This window comes from Dendropsophus ebraccatus, chromosome 12 (genome assembly GCF_027789765.1).
Source record: "Dendropsophus ebraccatus isolate aDenEbr1 chromosome 12, aDenEbr1.pat, whole genome shotgun sequence".
Taxonomy (NCBI): Eukaryota; Metazoa; Chordata; class Amphibia; order Anura; family Hylidae; genus Dendropsophus; species Dendropsophus ebraccatus.
In genome coordinates, this window is record NC_091465.1 from 87,185,549 (window position 1) to 87,207,437 (window position 21,889).

Below are 21,889 nucleotides of genomic sequence, written 5' to 3' on the forward strand. Positions count from 1 at the left end.
CACACAGTATCATAGTGTCACACAGTATCATAGTGTCACACAGTATCATAGTGTCATAGTGTCACACAGTATCATAGTGCCATAGTGTCACACAGTATCATAGTGCCATAGTGTCACACAGTATCATAGTGCCATAGTGTCACACAGTATCATAGTGCCATAGTGTCACACAGTATCATAGTGTCACACAGTATCATAGTGTCACACAGTATCATAGTGCCATAGTGTCACACAGTATCATAGTGTCACACAGTATCATAGTGTCACACAGTATCATAGTGTCACACAGTATCATAGTGCCATAGTGTCACACAGTATCATAGTGCCATAGTGTCACACAGTATCATAGTGCCATAGTGTCACACAGTATCATAGTGTCACACAGTATCATAGTGCCATAGTGTCACACAGTATCATAGTGCCATAGTGTCACACAGTATCATAGTGCCATAGTGTCACACAGTATCATAGTGCCATAGTGTCACACAGTATCATAGTGCCATAGTGTCACACAGTATCATAGTGCCATAGTGTCACACAGTATCATAGTGTCACACAGTATCATAGTGTCACACAGTATCATAGTGCCATAGTGTCACACAGTATCATAGTGCCATAGTGTCACACAGTATCATAGTGCCATAGTGTCACACAGTATCATAGTGTCACACAGTATCATAGTGCCATAGTGTCACACAGTATCATAGTGCCATAGTATCACACAGTATCATAGTGCCATAGTGTCACACAGTATCATAGTGCCATAGTGTCACACAGTATCATAGTGCCATAGTGGCCCATAGTGTCATAGTGGCCCATAGTGTTGCACAGTATCATAGTGGCCCATAGTGTTGCACAGTATCATAGTGGCCCATAGTGTTGCACAGTATCATAGTGGCCCATAGTGTCATAGTGGCCCATAGTGTTGCACAGTATCATAGTGGCCCATAGTGTTGCACAGTATCATAGTGGCCCATAGTGTCATAGTGGCCCATAGTGTTGCACAGTATCATAGTGTCAGTGTGTCATAGTGGCCCATAGTGTCGTACAGTAGCATAGTGGCCCATAATGTCATAGTGGTCCATAGTGTTGCACAGTATCATAGTGGGCCATAGTGTCATAGTATCCCATAGTGTTGCACAGTATAGTGGCCCATAGTGTTGCACAGTATCATAGTGGGCCATAGTGTCATAGTATCCCATAGTGTTGCACAGTATAGTGGCCCATAGTGTTGCACAGTATCATAGTGGCCCATAGTGTCATAGTGGACCATAGTGTCATAGTATCCCATAGTGTTGCACAGTATCATAGTGGCCCATAGTGTTGCACAGTATCATAGTGGCCCATAGTGTCATAGTGGACCATAGTGTTGCACAGTATCCCCCATGATGCTAATGTGCAGTGATCCGGACCGTGTACCCAACCCCCGGTGCCATCACTGCTGTCTCATAGCTCATGCTGCCTGTAATAATATATCAGCCTATAGAGGGCAGCATTACTGGGATCCAGCTGGCTGCATGTATCTAAGCAGCAAACTAAACACACAGGTAGCAACACAAGCCACTCCGAGACCGACTCCAAAAAACCCAGAAGCTTCATGGGAGAGGCCGGCGGCAATGTGGGGCCCCAATCCCTGTCTGTCTCTACAGGTCAGAGAAAGAGGCGCTGGAGACGGCCCTGTATGAGATCCAGCAACAGCTCGCCCACACCACAAACCGCAAGGAGCAGCTGGAGGGAGAAGCCCAGAACCTACGGCTGGCCAAGGAGGCATTACAAGGTAGAGACCTGGAGTATATAGGGAGCAGTATACAGCACAGGAGACATTACATGGTAGAGACCTGGAGTATATAGGGAGCAGTATACAGCACTGGAGCAGGCATTACATGGTAGAGACCTAGAGTATATAGGGAGCAGTATACAGCACAGGAGGAGGCATTACATGGTAGAGACCTGGAGTATATAGGGAGCAGTATACAGCACTGGAGCAGACATTACAAGGTAGAGACCTGGAGTATATAGGGAGCAGTATACAGCACAGGAGCAGGCATTACATGTATAGACCTGGAGCTGGAGTATATAGGGAGCAGTATACAGCACAGGAGCAGACATTACATTGTAGAGATCTAGAGTATATAGGGAGCAGTATACAGCACAGGAGACATTACATGGTAGAGACCTGGAGTATATAGGGAGCAGTATACAGCACAGGAGCAGACATTACAAGGTAGAGACCTGGAGTATATAGGGAGCAGTATACAGCACAGGAGCAGGCATTACATGGTAGAGACCTAGAGTATATAGGGAGCAGTATACAGCACAGGAGGAGGCATTACATGGTAGAGACCTAGAGTATATAGGGAGCAGTATACAGCACAGGAGGAGGCATTACATGGTAGAGACCTAGAGTATATAGGGAGCAGTATACAGCACAGGAAACATTACATGGTAGAGATCTGGAGTATATAGGGAGCAGTATACAGCACAGGAGCAGACATTACAAGGTAGAGACCTGGAGTATATAGGGAGCAGTATACAGCACAGGAAACATTACATGGTAGAGACCTGGAGTATATAGGGAGCAGTGTACAGCACAGGAGCAGGCATTACATGTATAGACCTGGAGCTGGAGTATATAGGGAGCAGTATACAGCACAGGAGCAGACATTACATGTATAGACCTGGAGCTGGAGTATATAGAGAGCAGTATACAGTAGAGGAGGAGGTATGGTCCTGTATAGGAGGTGTTACCACTATATATACTATAATGCTGTGCAGTAACCCCTTCCTGGCTGGGAGGTTAGCAGGAGACCCCTATCTCGGGTGCTGATACCCTCTTGTCTGGTCTTGTAGCGGAGGTCGGTTCTGTGCGGAGGCAGATGGAGGCCGAGCTCATGAAACTAGAGCGGGATAAGGAGGCTGCCAACCAACAACTCATCCATGTAGAGAAGGAAGCGCAGATCACCCTGAAGAGCGAGCAGAAAGCGCATGAAGAAGATGTGGAGCGGCTGCTGCAGGAGAAGGTGGGTAACCGGACCCCCAACCCGGGACTCCAGACCCCCACTACCTGGCGTCTCTACTCCTGGGCTACTACAGGCCCCAGCAGGCTGTCTATTGTCCCTATATATCAGAGTGATGTGTATGATGGATAGGTGTGAGGGATGTGTATGATGGATAGGGGTGAGTGATGTGTATGATGGATAGGGGTGAGTGATGTGTATGATGGATAGGTGTGAGGGATGTGTATGATAGGTGTGAGGGATGTGTATGATGGATAGGTGTGAGGGATGTGTATGATGGATCGGTGTGAGGGATGTGTATGATGGATAGGGGTGAGTGATGTGTATGATGGATAGGTGTGAGGGATGTGTATGATGGATAGGGGTGAGTGATGTGTATGATGGATAGGTGTGAGGGATGTGTATGATGGATCGGTGTGAGTGATGTGTATGATGGATAGGTGTGAGGGATGTGTATGATGGATAGGTGTGAGGGATGTGTATGATAGGTGTGAGGGATGTGTATGATGGATAGGTGTGAGGGATGTGTATGATGGATAGGTGTGAGGGATGTGTATGATGGATAGGTGTGAGGGATGTGTATGATAGGTGTAAGGGATGTGTATGATGGATAGGTGTGAGGGATGTGTATGATGGATAGGTGTGAGTGATGTGTATGATGGATAGGTGTGAGTGATGTGTATGATGGATCGGTGTGAGTGATATGTATGATGGATAGGTGTGAGTGATATGTATGATGGATCGGTGTGAGTGATGTGTATGATGGATAGGTGTGAGGGATGTGTATGATAGGTGTGAGGGATGTGTATGATGGATAGGTGTGAGTGATGTGTATGATAGGTGTGAGGGATGTGTATGATGGATAGGTGTGAGGGATGTGTATGATGGATAGGTGTGAGTGATGTGTATGATGGATAGGTGTGAGGGATGTGTATGATGGATAGGGGTGAGTGATGTGTATGATGGATAGGTGTGAGTGATGTGTATGATGGATAGGTGTGAGTGATGTGTATGATGGATAGGTGTGAGGGATGTGTATGATGGATAGGTGTGAGGGATGTGTATGATGGATAGGTGTGAGTGATGTGTATGATGGATAGGTGTGGGGGATGTGTATGATGGATAGGTGTGAGTGATGTGTATGATGGATAGGTGTGAGGGATGTGTATGATGGATAGATGTGAGGGATGTGTATGATGGATAGATGTGAGGGATGTGTATGATAGGTGTGAGGGATGTGTATGATGGATAGGTGTGAGGGATGTGTATGATGGATAGGTGTGAGGGATGTGTATGATGGATAGGTGTGAGTGATGTGTATGATGGATAGGTGTGAGGGATGTGTATGATGGATAGGTGTGAGGGATGTGTATGATAGGTGTGAGGGATGTGTATGATGGATAGGTGTGAGTGATGTGTATGATAGGTGTGAGGGATGTGTATGATGGATAGGTGTGAGGGATGTGTATGATGGATAGGTGTGAGTGATGTGTATGATGGATAGGTGTGAGGGATGTGTATGATGGATAGGGGTGAGTGATGTGTATGATGGATAGGTGTGAGTGATGTGTATGATGGATAGGTGTGAGTGATGTGTATGATGGATAGGTGTGAGGGATGTGTATGATGGATAGGTGTGAGGGATGTGTATGATGGATAGGTGTGAGTGATGTGTATGATGGATAGGTGTGGGGGATGTGTATGATGGATAGGTGTGAGTGATGTGTATGATGGATAGGTGTGAGTGATGTGTATGATGGATAGGTGTGAGTGATGTGTATGATGGATCGGTGTGAGTGATATGTATGATGGATAGGTGTGAGTGATATGTATGATGGATCGGTGTGAGTGATGTGTATGATGGATAGGTGTGAGGGATGTGTATGATAGGTGTGAGGGATGTGTATGATGGATAGGTGTGAGTGATGTGTATGATAGGTGTGAGGGATGTGTATGATGGATAGGTGTGAGGGATGTGTATGATGGATAGGTGTGAGTGATGTGTATGATGGATAGGTGTGAGGGATGTGTATGATGGATAGGGGTGAGTGATGTGTATGATGGATAGGTGTGAGTGATGTGTATGATAGGTGTGAGGGATGTGTATGATGGATAGGTGTGAGGGGTGTGTATGATGGATAGGTGTGAAGGATGTGTATGATGGATCGGTGTGAGTGATGTGTATGATGGATAGGTGTGAGGGATGTGTATGATAGGTGTGAGGGATGTGTATGATGGATAGGTGTGAGTGATGTGTATGATAGGTGTGAGGAATGTGTATGATGGATAGGTGTGAGGGATGTGTATGATGGATAGGTGTGAGTGATGTGTATGATGGATAGGTGTGAGGGATGTGTATGATGGATAGGGGTGAGTGATGTGTATGATGGATAGGTGTGAGTGATGTGTATGATAGGTGTGAGGGATGTGTATGATGGATAGGTGTGAGGGATGTGTATGATGGATAGGTGTGAGGGATGTGTATGATGGATAGGTGTGAGTGATGTGTATGATGGATAGGTGTGAGTGATGTGTATGATGGATAGGGGTGAGTGATGTGTATGATGGATAGGTGTGAGTGATGTGTATGATAGGTGTGAGGGATGTGTATGATGGATAGGTGTGAGGGATGTGTATGATGGATAGGTGTGAGTGATGTGTATGATGGATAGGTGTGAGTGATGTGTATGATGGATAGGTGTGAGTGATGTGTATGATAGGTGTGAGGGATGTGTATGATGGATAGGTGTGAGTGATGTGTATGATGGATAGGTGTGGGGGATGTGTATGATGGATAGGTGTGAGTGATGTGTATGATGGATAGGTGTGAGGGATGTGTATGATGGATAGGTGTGAGGGATGTGTATGATGGATAGGTGTGAGGGATGTGTATGATGGATAGGTGTGAGTGATGTGTATGATGGATAGGTGTGAGGGATGTGTATGATGGATAGGTGTGAGGGATGTGTATGATGGATAGGTGTGAGTGATGTGTATGATGGATAGGTGTGAGGGATGTGTATGATGGATAGGTGTGAGGGATGTGTATGATGGATAGGTGTGAGGGATGTGTATGATGGATAGGTGTGAGGGATGTGTATGATGGATAGGTGTGAGGGATGTGTATGATAGGTGTGAGGGATGTGTATGATAGGTGTGAGGGATGTGTATGATGGATAGGTGTGAGGGATGTGTATGATGGATCGGTGTGAGTGATGTGTATGATGGATAGGTGTGAGGGGTGTGTATGATGGATAGGTGTGAGGGATGTGTATGATAGGTGTGAGGGGTGTGTATGATGGATAGGTGTGAGGGGTGTGTATGATGGATAGGTGTGAAGGATGTGTATGATGGATCGGTGTGAGTGATGTGTATGATGGATAGGTGTGAGGGGTGTGTATGATGGATAGGTGTGAGGGATGTGTATGATAGGTGTGAGGGGTGTGTATGATGGATAGGTGTGAGGGATGTGTATGATGGATAGGTGTGAGGGATGTGTATGATGGATAGGTGTGAGGGATGTGTATGATAGGTGTGAGGGATGTGTATGATGGATAGGTGTGAGGGATGTGTATGATGGATCGGTGTGAGTGATGTGTATGATGGATAGGTGTGAGGGGTGTGTATGATGGATAGGTGTGAGGGATGTGTATGATAGGTGTGAGGGGTGTGTATGATGGATAGGTGTGAGGGGTGTGTATGATGGATAGGTGTGAAGGATGTGTATGATGGATAGATGTGAGTGATATGTATGATAGGTGTGAGTGATGTGTATGATGGATAGGTGTGAGGGATGTGTATGATGGATAGGTGTGAGTGATATGTATGATAGGTGTGAGGGATGTGTATGATGGATAGGTGTGAGGGATGTGTATGATGGATAGGTGTGAGTGATATGTATGATAGGTGTGAGTAATGTTTTCCGTGTTGCAGGAGGCCGTCCGCCTGGAGCTGCAGTCAGAGAAGGAGGAGCTTCTCCGTCAGCTGACACAGGAGCGGGAGGAGCTTCTGGCGCGGTATGAGATGGAGCGGGAGGAGCTGAGTGAGGAGATCACCGCCCTGCAGCAGGAGAGGGACGACAGCTTGTTACAGGCGGAGAGCGAGAAGCAGCAGGTGACCCCCGCACCCAGTGATGGCGGAGCCCCCGGTGTGAGGTGATGTCATCATCCTGAGCGTCTCTTCTCCTTATGTCGCAGGCCTTATCCCTGAAGGAATCCGAGAAGGCCTGTCTGAGCGAGAAGCTGAGCAACGCACACAGTACACTGACCGCCATCACTCTGGAGATGGAGCGACACAAGCGGGAGAGCCAGACCAGGCAGGAGCAGGACCGGGTGAGTGTGTCCCCCCATAACCCAGAGAACTGAGGGGCCGCCCATGACATCAGCGCTGACCCCCGTGTTATTCCCCAGAATACCATCCTCTCCCTGAACCTTGACCTCAAGACTCTCCGGGTGCAGTACGAGGAATCGCTGGCGTCTCATGATCGAGAGCTCAAGAGTCTCCAAGAGCAGATCCGGGATGTGGGGAAGCAGCGGGAGTCAGCGCTCCGGGAGGTGAGGGATCTCCGCCATCTTACTGACCCCCCCAGCAGGTCACACGGATGAGGAAAAGACCTTGCTGAGGGTTTGTTCCAGTGTATCAGAGTAGACAGGCCTCTATATGTGAGTCATCCAGGGACATGGCAGCTGCACCTTCTGTCTTGTTTAGTAGGTTTTCAGCCTGACTGGAATTAAAAGGGTTTTTCAGGATTAGAAAAAGCACAGCTACTAGTGGAAACAGCGCCACCCCTGTGAGCGCCACTCCCTTTAATGTGGCGAGTCCTGACTAGCGCCATCTCTGGTCACTCATAGGTAGAGGAGCTGAAGACTCATCTGTGTGTAGTGGAGGACGCCAGGGACGCGGTGCGGCGGGAGCTGATTGAAGCGCATCGGCGTGTGCGGGAGAGTCAGGAGGCAGCGGAGGTTCATAAGAAGGAAGCCCTGGACCTGCGGCGAATGCTGAGCGATGAGTCCAAAGAGAAGGAAGCCGTGCAGAAATCCAACGAGGAGCTAAGGGGAGCGGTGCGGCGGGCCGAGAGCGAGCGGATCAGGTACCGAACCATCCCGCACCATGTCATGTGACTGCCGAGATGCCAACTGTACCGAGGATGTCCCCACACAACACTGCAGCCCAGCCACACTTTACTCCACTATATATCCCATACACTATGGGGGAGATTTATCAAACATGGTGTAAAGTGAAACTGGCTCAGTTGCCCCTAGCAACCAATCAGATTCCACCTTTCATTTTCCAAAGAGTCTGTGAGGAATGAAAGGTGCATTCTGATTGGTTACTAGGGACAACTGGGCCAATTCTACTTTACACCAGTTTGATCTCCCTCTTTATATACCGTCATACACTATATATAATGTCATACACTATACATCACGTCATACACTATATATAATGTCATACACTATACATCACGTCATACACTATATATAATGTCATACACTATATATCACATCATGCATTATATATACCGTCATACACTAAATATCAGATCATGCATCATATATACCATCATGCACTATATATAACATCATACAGTATATATCACATCATACACTATACTATACATCACATCATACACTATACACTACACTCCAGGCTCCTCACCTGCCCTTATCCCGGGCTCACCTGCCCTTATCCCAGGGCTCCTCGCCCGCCCTTATCCCGGGCCCCTCGCCCGCCCTTATCCCGGGCTCCTCGCCCGCCCTTATCCCGGGCTCCTCGCCCGCCCTTATCCCGGGCCCCTCGCCCGCCCTTATCCCGGGCTCCTCACCCGCCCTTATCCCGGGCTCCTCGTCCGCCCTTATCCCAGGCTCCTAACTTGCACTTATCCCAGGCTCCTCGTCCGCCCCTTATCCCGGGCTCTTCGTCCGCCCTTATCCCAGGGCTCCTCGTCCGCCCTTATCCCGGGCTCCTCGTCCGCCCTTATCCTGGGCTCCTCGCCCGCCCTTATCCCAGGCTCCTAACTTGCCCTTATCCCAGGGCTCCTCGCCCGCCCTTATCCCGGGCTCCTTGTCCGCCCTTATCCCAGGCTCCTCGCCCGCCCTTATTCCGGGCTCCTCGTCCGCCCTTATCCCGGGCTCCTGGCCTGCCCTTATTCCAGGGCTCCTCGTCCGCCCTTATCCCAGGCTCCTAACTTGCACTTATCCCAGGCTCCTCGTCCGCCCTTATCCCGGGCTCCTCGTCCGCCCTTATCCCGGGCTCCTCGTCCGCCCTTATCCCAGGCTCCTAACTTGCCCTTATCCCAGGGCTCCTCGCCCGCCCTTATCCCGGGCTCCTCGTCCGCCCTTATCCCAGGCTCCTAACTTGCACTTATCCCAGGCTCCTCGTCCGCCCTTATCCCAGGCTCCTAACTTGCCCTTATCCCAGGGCTCCTCGCCCGCCCTTATCCCAGGCTCCTAACTTGCACTTATCCCGGGCTCTTCGTCCGCCCTTATCCCAGGGCTCCTCGTCCGCCCTTATCCCGGGCTCCTCGTCCGCCCTTATCCTGGGCTCCTCGCCCGCCCTTATCCCAGGCTCCTAACTTGCCCTTATCCCAGGGCTCCTCGCCCGCCCTTATCCCGGGCTCCTTGTCCGCCCTTATCCCAGGCTCCTCGCCCGCCCTTATTCCGGGCTCCTCGTCCGCCCTTATCCCGGGCTCCTGGCCTGCCCTTATTCCAGGGCTCCTCGTCCGCCCTTATCCCAGGCTCCTAACTTGCCCTTATCCCAGGGCTCCTCGCCCGCCCTTATCCCGGGCTCCTTGTCCGCCCTTATCCCAGGCTCCTCGCCCGCCCTTATTCCGGGCTCCTCGTCCGCCCTTATCCCGGGCTCCTGGCCTGCCCTTATTCCGGGCTCCTCGTCCGCCCTTATCCCGGGCTCCTGGCCTGCCCTTATTCCAGGGCTCCTCGTCCGCCCTTATCCCAGGCTCCTAACTTGCACTTATCCCAGGCTCCTCGTCCGCCCTTATCCCGGGCTCCTCGTCCGCCCTTATTCCAGGGCTCCTCGTCCGCCCTTATCCCAGGCTCCTCGTCCGCCCTTATCCCGGGCTCCTCGTCCGCCCTTATCCCGGGCTCCTCGTCCGCCCTTATCCCAGGCTCCTAACTTGCCCTTATCCCAGGGCTCCTCGCCCGCCGTTATCCCAGGGCTCCTCACCTGCTCTTACTCTTCGTCTGCAGCTTGAAGCGCGGTAATGAAGAGAAGGAGCAGCGGCTCTCGGTCTTGGAGGAGTCTCGAGCAGCTTCAGAGAAGGAGGCAGTGGATCTGCGCAGCAATCTGAGGGAGGTGGAGCGGTCACGTCTGGAGGCGCGGAGGGAACTGCAGGATCTCCGCAGACAGGTAAGCGGGACTGGGCTGTGTGCTTGGTGGAGATGGGTGAGGGGCAGTGTAGTGACCCCCACAAGCTTTCTTATAGTACATAGCAGGAGAGGTACTACATATCCCAGCATTCAGTACCAGGATCTCATGGTCAGCACCCGATCTCACATCTTGGATCCTTTTTTTCCAGCTGAAGATCCTGGATGATGAGGGAGTGAAGCGCAGCCGGGATCTGGCTGAGGTGCAGGCGCGTCTGTCTCTGTGTGAACAGCGGGAAGAAGAGGCCCGAAAAGATGGCTTCTCCTTGAAACAGAAGCTCCTGGAGACTGAGAGTGGCCGGGAAGCTGCCAGGAAAGAGGTTAGTGCGCCCCTGTGGTGTGCGATGATGCGATGACGGGCGGCCATAGTGGTACTGACGTCTCCTTCCCCCACAGCTCAGTGCCCTCCAGAGGAAGCTCTCTGAGATGGAGACCGACTTCAGCCTCCGGGAGAAGGAGCTTCAGGGCAACCTGGAGGAGGCGCGAGGCAATGAGAAGAAGCTTCTGGATAACACCCGCAACCTGGAGATCAAACTGCTGGCGTCTCAGGAGGAGGCAACCCAGCTGAGCCTGAAACTGAGCGCCAGCGAGGGCCGCGTGCACGGACTGGAGGCCGAACTGTCCCGGCTGGAGGCGCTGAAGAGGGAGCTGGAGTTCAAGCTAAGCAGCGTCCACTCCGCCCTGAGAAGAACACTGGGGATTGGCCGCGCCGGACGTACACCAAGTCCAGCAGTACGAGGGCGCAGTGGCTCCCCCAAGAGGACGTTCTCGCCTCTGAAGGGTAAGTCTTAGTATACATATAACTCTGAGACGTGATCTCACAGCGAGGTTCCCCGCACATCACAGTCTCTTCTTCTCTTAGGCTTCGACAACACTTACACCACCACCACTGATGGACGTGGCAGCCCCATCCCCCGCACAGGAAGTCCAGAGCGCAGCAAGACCCCAGAAAGGGCGACGTCTCCCACACGCGGGGAGCAGCTGACTGCAGACATTGACCCAGAGGTGATTCGAGCCGCCCTGCGAGATTTCCTCCAGGAGCTGCGAGACACTCAGCGAGAAAGGGTGAGTGGTGGAGGGGGGTGGTCTCCAGATGATTGACATGTAAGGGGCTCTAAGGACGGGCACATGTGACCAGCCGACCACTAACCAGATGATTGACATGTGAGCAGCCGGGCCACTAACCAGATGATTGACATGTGACCAGCCGGGCCACTAACCAGATGATTGACGTGTGAGGGGCTCTGAGGACAGACACGGGACCAGCCGGGCCACTAACCAGATGATTGACGTGTGAGGGGCTCTGAGGACAGACACGGGACCAGCCGGGCCACTAACCAGATGATTGACGTGTGAGGGGCTCTGAGGACAGACACAGGACCAGCCGGGCCACTAACCAGATGATTGACGTGTGAGGGGCTCTGAGGACAGACACAGGACCAGCCGGGCCACTAACCAGATGATTGACATGTGACCAGCCGGGCCACTAACCAGATGATTGACATGTGACCAGCCGGGCCACTAACCAGATGATTGACATGTGAGCAGCCGAGCCACTAACAGATGATTGACATGTGACCAGCCGGGCCACTAACCAGATGATTGACATGTGACCAGCCGGGCCACTAACCAGATGATTGACGTGTGAGGGGCTCTGAGGACAGACACGGGACTAGCCGGGCCACTAACCAGATGATTGACAAGTGACCAGCTGGGCCACTAACCAGATGATTAACATGTGATGGACTTTGAGGACGGGCACATGTGACCAGCCGGGGCCAATAACCAGATGATTGACATGTGATGGGTGTGGTCAGTTCTGCTCTTCCTCATCTGATTGGTGTTTGGGGTTATAAGATGTTCTGTTCTCCCCTTTGTCATAGGACGATCTCCGCACACAGGTGGGGGCCGCGTCCCGCCATCTGGTGGAGATGGAGGCCGAGAAGGACGGTGCAACCACCCGGGTCCAGCAGCTGCAGAAATTGCTGGCAGAGACCGAGGAGGGTGAGAAGACTCAGGAATCGAGTTTTGGGGGGCAGTGCTGTAATATAAAGTGGGAACTATAGGGGGGGTGCAGGGGGTTGGTTGTGGTGGGGGGTAGGGGCGGCAGCGCTGTAATGTATAGGGTTATTACCTATAGGGGGGCTGTAGGGGGCAGGTTGAGGGGGGCAGGGCTGTAATGTATAGTGTTACCTATAGGGGGTTTGCAGGGGGTGAGGGGAGGGGGCAGGGCTGTAATGTATAGTGTTACCTATAGGGGGTTTGCAGGGGGTGAGGGGAGGGGGCAGGGCTGTAATGTATAGTGTTACCTATAGGGGGTTTGGTGGGGGTGAGGGGAGGGGGCAGGGCTGTAATGTATAGTGTTACCTATTAGGGGGTTTGGTGGGGGTGAGGGGAGGGGGCAGGGCTGTAATGTATAGTGTTACCTATAGGGGGTTTGCTGGGGGTGAGGGGAGGGGGCAGGGCTGTAATGTATAGTGTTCCCTATAGGGGGTTTGCTGGGGGTGAGGGGAGGGGGCAGGGCTGTAATGTATAGTGTTACCTATAGGGGGTTTGCTGGGGGTGAGGGGAGGGGGCAGGGCTGTAATGTATAGTGTTACCTATAGGGGGTTTGGTGAGGGGAGGGGGCAGGGCTGTAATGTATAGTGTTACCTTTAGGGGGTTTGCAGGGGTGAGGGGGGCAGCGCTGTAATGTATAATGTTGCTTCTAGAGGGCCTGTAGGGGGCGATGTTACCCCTATCCTTCTGACATGTCTCTCTTTACCCATATAGTGAAGCGCAGCGCAGACGGGAAGCTAAGCTCAGTGCAGACCGCACTCATCCTGCAGGAGGAAACACTGCGACGTTATGACAGGGAGCGCAAGATGGCGCTAGAGAAAGCTGCGAGCCTGGAGCGGAGCCTGCAGGCAGCGGAGAGTGAGCACAGGGCGGCTCAGGTATGGTATATAAGAGATGATATGTGTATGATATCAGTGCGCGTCTTCCATGACTGCTCACACCATGTGATCATCCTGCAGCCAGCACTAGTACAGCTCAATAGATCTGTGTTCACTGAGCGCTCCCTAATGGCTGCTGCAGCATGTGCCATGTGGAGGGAAGCGGGGTGTGCACTGAGCGCCCCCTAATATTGGCTGCAGCATGTGCCATGTGGAGGGAAGCGGGGTGTGCACTGAGCGCCCCCTAATGGCGGCTGCAGCATGTGCCATGTGGAGGGAAGCGGGGTGTGCACTGAGCGCCCCCTAATGGCGGCTGCAGCATGTGCCATGTGGAGGGAAGCGGGTGTGCACTGAGCGCCCCCTAATGGCGGCTGCAGCATGTGCTGGTAAGCGGGGTGTGCACTGAGCGCCCCCTAATGGAGGCTGCGGCATGTGCTGGTAAGCTGGGTGTGCACTGAGCGCCCCCTAATGGCGGCTGCAGAATGTGTTGGTAAGCACGGTGTGCACTGAGCGCCCCCTAATGGCAGCTGCAGCATGTGGAGGGAAGCGCGGTGTGCACTGAGCGCCCCCGAATGGAGGCTGCGGCATGTGCTGGTAAGCTGGGTGTGCACTGAGCGCCCCCTAATGGCGGCTGCAGCATGTGCTGGTAAGCGGGGTGTGCACTGAGCGCCCCCTAATGGCGGCTGCAGCATGCGCCATGTGGAGGGAAGCGCGGTGTGCACTGAGCGTCCCCTAATGGCTGCTGCAGCATGTGCTGGTAAGCGGGGTGTGCATGTCGCATTATATTCTAAAATATTACAGACGGGCCCCCTCCTCCTCCTTTCTTCATAGACAGAACAGGCATTGTGGGTGTCATGGCTGACAGCGGGCTTCGGGTGCAGATTTGTTTACTGCGTCTTTTCATTTTTGCATCAGGAGAAAGTCAATAAGATGAAAGCGAATGAAGCGAAACTAGACAGCGACAAACGGCGACTGAAGGAAGTGCTGGACGCTGCTGAGAACCGTAACACCAAACTGGAGCTGTCCCGGAGAGGACTGGAGGGAGAACTGCAGAGGGGGCGACTGGTGCTGGCCGACCGAGAGGCTGAGATGCAGGACCTGCAGCAGAGGGTAGAAGGCCTGCAGAGACAGGTGAGCAGCGCAGGTGTAGCAGAGCTGAGCGGATCACCACTAAGCTTGTGTGTCCTGCAAATAAAACCTATAGAACCATAAGGGAGGGTCCTGACACATTGTCCGTGAGTCAGTTCATGCATGGAAGATGTGCAGCGGAACAGAATCAAGCAGCTCTTTATGATGATCAGTGTAAATCTTTGCTTTACAGGAGTGACACAGGGACGGCCGTACACAGGGGAATCTATTAACAGGGGCGGCCGTACACAGAGGCGTCTATGCCAGTACAGCAGCACCAAGATTTCAACTGATTTGGAGCTATCAGTATCATAATAAATCATCAGCTCTGCATTCTGTTCCGCAGCACACCTTCCATGCATGGACCATAATCACAGAACATGTGCCCCCTAAGGCTACAATGTCAGCAGAATACCTACCAAATAGTGAGCGCAGCTCTGGAGTATAATACAGGATGTAACTCAGGATCAGTAATGTATGTACACAGTGACCCCACCAGCAGAATAGTGAGTGCAGCTCTGGAGTATAATACAGGATGTAACTCAGGATCAGTAATGTAATGTATGTACACAGTGACCCCACCAGCAGAATAGTGACTGCAGCCCTGGAGTATAATACAGGATGTAACTCAGGATAAGTAATGTATGCACACAGTGACCCCACCAGCAGAATAGTGAGTGCAGCTCTGGAGTATAATACAGGATGTAACTCAGGATCAGTAATGTAATGTATGTACACAGTGACCCCACCAGCAGAATAGTGAGTGCAGCTCTGGAGTATAATACAGGATGTAACTCAGGATCAGTAATGTAATGTATGTACACAGTGACCCCACCAGCAGAATAGTGAGTGCAGCTCTGGAGTATAATACAGGATGTAACTCAGGATCAGTAATGTAATGTATGTACACAGTGACCCCACCAGCAGAATAGTGAGTACAGCTCTGGAGTATAATACAGGATGTAACTCAGGATCAGTAATGTAATGTATGTACACAGTGACCTCACCAGCAGAATAGTGAGTGCAGCTCTGGGGTATAATACAGGATGTAACTCAGGATCAGTAAATTGTTTCTAATTGTGCATATGGAGTACATGTTCCATTGACAATCCTGTTCCGCGCTCAGTTGTCGGACAGTGAGATGAAGGTGGCGTCACTGCAGTTATGTGTAGACCGTCTTAACACAACGCTGGGGAAGGTCCAGGACAGCGAGAACTCATTGAAGGAGAAAGTTCAGAGCTTGTCCAGCGCTTTGTCCGAGAGTAACTCCAGCAGCTGCTCCTCCCAGGAGAAGATGGGACAACTGCAGAAGCTGCTGACCTCCAGCGAGCATGAGAGACGCATCCTGCAGGTCAGTGCTGGTGTCCCCTGCAGAGCATTGCTCCTCTGAGCACCATGTAAGTTACCTGAGACTGTGCTAATGTTTGTTCCTTCACCAGGAGCGCCTGGAGGCGGCGCGGCTTGCTGTGGCGGAAGGAAAGAAGCAGAGTGCGGGGTTAATCGAGCAGATCCAGGAGCTGCGGGATGAAGTGGCGGAGGGAGAGCTGCACCGCGTGGAGCTGGAGGGTCAGACCCAACAACTGCAGGAGGTCCATAACCAGTGATGCTAAGATCTCCCAGAATTATATTATCACATTGTATATGAACCCCCTTCTCTACTCTCACAGCTTCTGCGTCAGCGTCAGGAATGTGAGGGGGTCTCCCTCCGTAACCTCCACAAGCTGCAGGAGGAGAGAGACGTCCTCCAGGAACGGCTGGCCGGCATGCAGCGTGCTGTGGCTCAGCTAGAGGGGGAGAAGCGGGAGATGGAGCGGTCGTCCCTGCGCCTCGAGAAGGATAAGAACGCCCTGAAGAAAACACTGGACAAGGTGAGGGCAGTAACAGGGAGTCACCTGTACCCCGACATTACACAGACTGCTCCCAGAGAGATCATCATCCACATCAATCGCTACATCCTACCTGTGGGCACTGATGTGGATTTGTCTGTCTCAGTAGTGCAGCCTTTGGCTTTGTTGGGTCGGCCTCCATTAAGTAGTTGTCCTCTCTCTCTAGAGGACATGGTGTAGTTGAGATGTAGTAGTGTCACACTAAATAGGCTTTGGCCTCACTGCTCTTCCTACAGGTGGAGCGGGAGAAGCTGAGGACAACGGAGGACACTCTGCGGCTGTCTGCTGAGCGGGGTCGCCTGGATCGATCACTGACTACAGTGGAGCAGGAGCTGGCGGAGGCCCAGAGGCAGGTGCAGGCGCTGGAGGTAGGAGACACTCTCTACTGACTAGAGCGTTCTGAGGCCGAGTCCCAGTGCAGGCTGTTTGGGCTCAGTCTTCCTATTGGTTGGTTCATGTCATTCTTTCTCCCCTCCCCCGCTGTCCCGTGAAGGCGCAGTTATACAGGGTTAGGCGCATGATCACATTGATTCTGGTGAGTGAGGCCTAGAAGTCAGGAACTATGGAGCTAAGGCGATCCCTGCCCCCATATCCCCATCGTCATCATCCACCTCTCATCTCCTGTCCTGACTCATGGATGGGTCTTCTGCGCTTATTCCCGGCTTCCTGCATGTGCCCTCCTCCTCCACCATCACATCCCCTGCTCTCCATAACACTGAGTAAGGCCCTGTTCACACTTCAGTATTCCATCAGGATTTTTCCTTCATTGATCAGGAGTGGATAGAAGATCTATGCTTAAAAATAGTGAATGAGGTCAATTGTGTAAACCTCACTGCCCCATGATCCTGTTGTGTGCACCCATCACACCCAGAGCAGCAGTCATAATTCTGCTGACCATTCCCACAGTGCATTAGATTCTGCAGGGTCTGGTGTAAAAGCTACGTCTCCCAGAATGCAACACAGCAGGACCTGCCCTGTATAGATGCAAGAGCAGCATCTGTCAGACCTTGCTGTTTGACATCTGAGAGCAGAACTATGATTGCGGCTCTGGCTGTGACTGGAGTGACGGTAAGTGACTGACAGGGTTACTCAGGGTTATGTGGATCCTTTACCTGCTGCTTCTCCATCCACATAGAGCAGATCCGTCCATCGATTGCAGGCAGTAGCCTCCAGTATAAGATCCAATCCCATCCCCCGCTCTTTCCTCTCAGGCTCAGATCGCAGACATGGAGCAGACACATTCACAGAGTTTGATGGAGACGGCTGCACGACACCGTCAGGAGCTGCAGCAGGAGATCGAGAGACTGCGGAGCGCACAGACCCAGGCGGAGCGCACACTGGATGCCAGGGAGAGAGCGCACCGCCAGAGGATCAGGGGCCTGGAGGAGCAGGTAAGGCCTAAAATACTCAGGGGGACTACATCTCCCAGCAGACACAGTCAGTCATCCCCACCATCTGCTCTCTCTCCATCCACAGATCTCCACCCTGAAGGAACAACTGCAGCAGGAGCTGCGCCGGTGCCAGTCTCACTACTCTGCCCCACTGCTCTCAGGGAAGTAAGCTGGTGCCCTCCGCTGCGCACACTTCTGGTGCTGTAACTCTTGACCAAGACCCCTTGACCCTTTTTTTCTACTTCTGATCAGAGCACTGACAGCGAGGACCCGGAGGATGAGAGTTCTCCTTCCTCACCGCACTCTGAATGTATTTTATATAACTGTGAATTAGTCTGTAGGGGGCAGCGACACGACGGACACAGGAGCGAGGACCGGTCAATTCACCGCATCGGACACATCGGACGTCTCCCCATGAAACGCAGGGACAGATTTGTTTCAGAGAAAAACAATATCTATTTTATAAAAAGCACAAAAATGAGACAAAAGAACAAAACGTTTCCTGTTTTCTATAAACTAAATGTGAACTCCGCCCAAGACGTCATCATCCCCCGCCGCGGGCCGAGGCCTCCAACGTCTGCTGTATCAGTCGCCACATTACCGATCCGCTGTCCCCTCCACCGTCCGGTGACATCATTCCGTCCAGTCATCGTCACACTACAGACGCCCCGTGTTTCAGGGTTTGGTGCCTTCACACTTTTATATTAATATTTTACTGACCTCAGGGAACAAGACGTCAAGCGAACAGGAAACGCGGAGGAGTCACCGACTGCAGCCAATCAGATTCCAGCACAACTGATAGCAGTGATCTGATTGGCTGCTGTGGTGAACGCCTCCTCTTCCTGTCTCTCGTGATATCAGCGCTGAGGACGACGTCACCTATCTGTGGGGTTTATACACTTCGTGCCACTGTGATTATTACTGTGATTTTACAGAAAATAATAAAAGATTATAATGAAAAAATAATCTGATTTCTGTATGTTATAAAGTAGGGAGTCACAGCCCCGTCTCCTGTGTGACATCACTGATATGATGACATGAGACCCACACTCATTATACTAGAGGAACAGCTATTCCTCTATTACTGCTGACACCAGCCTGTATATCACGTGTATAGAGAGGTAGTCACAGCCACGCCCCCTGTATATCCCGTGTATAGAGAGGTAGTCACAACCCCGCCCCCTGTATATCCCGTGTATAGAGGTAGTCACAGCCCTGCCCCATGTATATCCCGTGTATAGAGAGGTAGTCACAGCCCCGCCCCCTGTATATCCCGTGTAGAGAGGTAGTCACAGCCCCGCCCCCTGTATATCCCGTGTATAGAGAGGTAGTCACAGCCCCGCCCCCTGTATATCTCCCATGTATCGAGAGGTAGTCATAGCCCCGCCCCCTGTATATCCCGTGTATAGAGGTAGTCACAACCCCGCCCCCTGTATATCCCGTGTATAGAGGTAGTCACAGCCCTGCCCCATGTATATCCCGTGTATAGAGAGGTAGTCACAGCCCCGCCCCCTGTATATCCCGTGTATAGAGGTAGTCACAGCCCCGCCCCCTGTATATCCCGTGTATAGAGGTAGTCACAGCCCCGCCCCCTGTATATCTCCCATGTATCGAGAGGTAGTCATAGCCCCGCCCCCTGTATATCTCCCATGTATAGAGGTAGTCACAGCCCTGCCCCATGTATATCCCGTGTATAGAGGTAGTCACAGCCCTGCCCCATGTATATCCCGTGTATAGAGAGGTAGTCACAGCCCCGCCCCCTGTATATCATGTGTATAGAGGTAGTCACAGCCCCACCCACTGTATATCCCGTGTATAGAGAGGTAGTCACAGCCCTGCCCCATGTATAGAGAGGTAGTCACAGCCCCGCCCCCTGTATATCCCGTGTATAGAGGTAGTCACAGCGCCCCTGGATGACATCACTGATATAATTCTGAACTTTAGGATATATGGGGGAGATTTATGACGCTGTCTTGAAGTGAGTCTGTTTTGCCCATAGCAACCAATCACAGCTCATCTTTCACTTCTCACATTGAGCTGTGATTGGTTGCTATGGGCAACAGGGAGAATCTTACTTTAAGGGTGGGTTCACACTACGGAATTCTCGCAGACAATGTCCGCGGAATTCCGCCAGCACGGGCACACGCTTTTCCGCCGGCCCCATAGACACCATTCTATGGGCCGACGTATTCCGCTATCCGCTAAAAGAAGTGACATGACACTTCTTTCAGCGTATAGCGGAATACGCCGGCCCATAGAATGGTGTCTATGGGGCCGGCGGAAAGGCGCCCAGATGTGCGGGCGGACAGCTGACGGAATTCCACGGACATTGTCCGCGAGAATTTCGTAGTGTGAACCCGCCCTAAGACAGTAATTACAGCGGCCTCTTCCTGTCCTGTGAGCGGTTTTCTATCTGGTATAATACACACATTGGTGGGGAGAGACCTCCCTTATGCCACCCTTCCCCCGCTCCCATTCAGATTCATGCCCCCCAGTCGCCCCCCCATTCAGATTCGTCCCCTCCCAGCCCCCATCTCCTCCCCCCTTTCAGATTAGTCTTCTCCCTTTCAGATTTGTCCCCCCCAGTCTTCTCCCATTCAGATTCGTCACCCCCCCCAGTCTCCCCCCATTCAGATTCATCCCCCCTTTCAGATTAGTCTTCTCCCATTCAGATTTGTCCCCTCCCAGCTCCCATCTCCCCCCCCATTCAGATTTGTCCCCCCAGTCTTCTCCCATTCAGATTCGTCCCCTCCCAGCCCCCATCTCCCCCCCATTCAGATTCGTCCCAAGTCTTCTCCCATTTAGATTTGTCCCCCCCCTCCCAGTCTTCTCCCATTCAGATTCGTCCCCTCCCAGCCCCCATCTCCCCCCCATTCAGATTCGTCCCCCCCTATGCTTCTCCCATTCAGATTCTTCTCTCCCAGTCTTCTCCCATTCAGATTCGTCCCCCCCCCAGTCTTCTCCCATTCAGATTCGTCCCCCCCTATGCTTCTCCCATTCAGATTCTTCTCTCCCAGTCTTCTCCCATTCAGATTCGTCCCCCCCCAGTCTTCTCCCATTCAGATTCGTCCCCTCCCAGCCCCCATCCCCCCCCCCCATTCAGATTCGTCCCCTCCAGTCTTCTCCCATTCAGATTCTTCTCTCCCAGTCTTCTCCCATTCAGATTGGTCCCCCCCCATCTTCTCCCATTCAGATTCGTCCCCTCCCAGCCCCCATTTCCCCCCCATTCAGATTCGTCCCCCAGTCTTCTCCCATTCAGATTCGTCCCCTCCCAGCCCCCATCTCCCCCCATTCAGATTTGTCCCCCCCAGTCTTTTCCCATTTAGATTCGTTCCCCCCCAGTCTTCTCCCATTCAGATTCGTCCCCTCCCAGCCCCCATCTTCCCCCATTCAGATTTGTCCCCTCCCAGCCCCCATCTCCCCCCTTTCAGATTCGTCCCCCCCCATCTTCCCCCTTTCAGATTTGTCTTCCCCCTTTCAGATTCAGCCCCCCATCTCCCCCTTTCAGATTCGTCCAGCCCCCCATCTCCCCCCTTTCAGATTCGTCCCCCCCCAGCCCCCCATCTTTCCCCTTTCAGATTTGTCCCCCCGTCTTCTCCCATTCAGATTAGTCAGCCCACCATCTCCCCCCTTTAAGATTTGTCCCCCCCAGCCCCCCATCTCCCCCCTTTCAGATTTGTCCCCCGTCTTCTCCCATTCAGATTTGTCCCCTCCCAGCCCCCATCTCCCCCCCCCCATTCAGATTTGTCCCCTCCCAGGCCCATCTCCCCCCCATTCAGATTTGTCCCCTCCCAGCCCCCATCCCCCCCCCATTCAGATTTGTCCCCTCCCAGGCCCATCTCCCCCCCCCGCCCATTCAGATTTTTCCCCTCCCAGCCCCCATCTCCCCCCTTTCAGATTCGTCCCCCCGTCTTCTCCCATTCAGATTAGTCAGCCCACCATCTCCCCCCTTTAAGATTTGTCCCCCCCAACTCCCCCCTTTCAGATTTGTCCCCCGTCTTCTCCCATTCAGATTTGTCCCCTCCCAGCCCCCATCTCCCCCCCATTCAGATTTGTCCCCTCCCAGGCCTATCTTCCCCCCCCCCCCCATTCAGATTTGTCCCCTCCCAGCCCCCATCTCCCCCCCATTCAGATTTGTCCCCCGTCTTC

General features: G+C 52.5%; 1 protein-coding gene across 2 annotated transcripts in view; it reads left to right on the forward strand.

Annotated features, from left to right (window-relative positions):
* CROCC (ciliary rootlet coiled-coil, rootletin) overlaps positions 1 to 18,690 on the forward strand; it is a 52,110-nt gene extending 33,420 nt beyond the window's left edge. For both annotated transcript variants that reach the window (XM_069947385.1, XM_069947384.1), the window contains exons 19-37: positions 1,650 to 1,777; positions 2,851 to 3,020; positions 6,951 to 7,130; positions 7,214 to 7,348; positions 7,427 to 7,570; positions 7,868 to 8,106; positions 10,223 to 10,382; positions 10,552 to 10,719; positions 10,796 to 11,180; positions 11,262 to 11,464; positions 12,283 to 12,403; positions 13,172 to 13,335; positions 14,251 to 14,466; positions 15,590 to 15,814; positions 15,903 to 16,052; positions 16,131 to 16,331; positions 16,586 to 16,717; positions 17,561 to 17,740; positions 17,826 to 18,690. In XM_069947385.1, the coding sequence (XP_069803486.1) occupies positions 1,650 to 1,777; positions 2,851 to 3,020; positions 6,951 to 7,130; positions 7,214 to 7,348; positions 7,427 to 7,570; positions 7,868 to 8,106; positions 10,223 to 10,382; positions 10,552 to 10,719; positions 10,796 to 11,180; positions 11,262 to 11,464; positions 12,283 to 12,403; positions 13,172 to 13,335; positions 14,251 to 14,466; positions 15,590 to 15,814; positions 15,903 to 16,052; positions 16,131 to 16,331; positions 16,586 to 16,717; positions 17,561 to 17,740; positions 17,826 to 17,909 (3,385 nt within the window). In that variant the 3' untranslated portion in view covers positions 17,910 to 18,690. The remainder of the gene's footprint in view (positions 1 to 1,649; positions 1,778 to 2,850; positions 3,021 to 6,950; positions 7,131 to 7,213; positions 7,349 to 7,426; positions 7,571 to 7,867; positions 8,107 to 10,222; positions 10,383 to 10,551; positions 10,720 to 10,795; positions 11,181 to 11,261; positions 11,465 to 12,282; positions 12,404 to 13,171; positions 13,336 to 14,250; positions 14,467 to 15,589; positions 15,815 to 15,902; positions 16,053 to 16,130; positions 16,332 to 16,585; positions 16,718 to 17,560; positions 17,741 to 17,825) is intronic.
* The last annotated feature ends 3,199 nt before the right edge of the window (positions 18,691 to 21,889 follow it).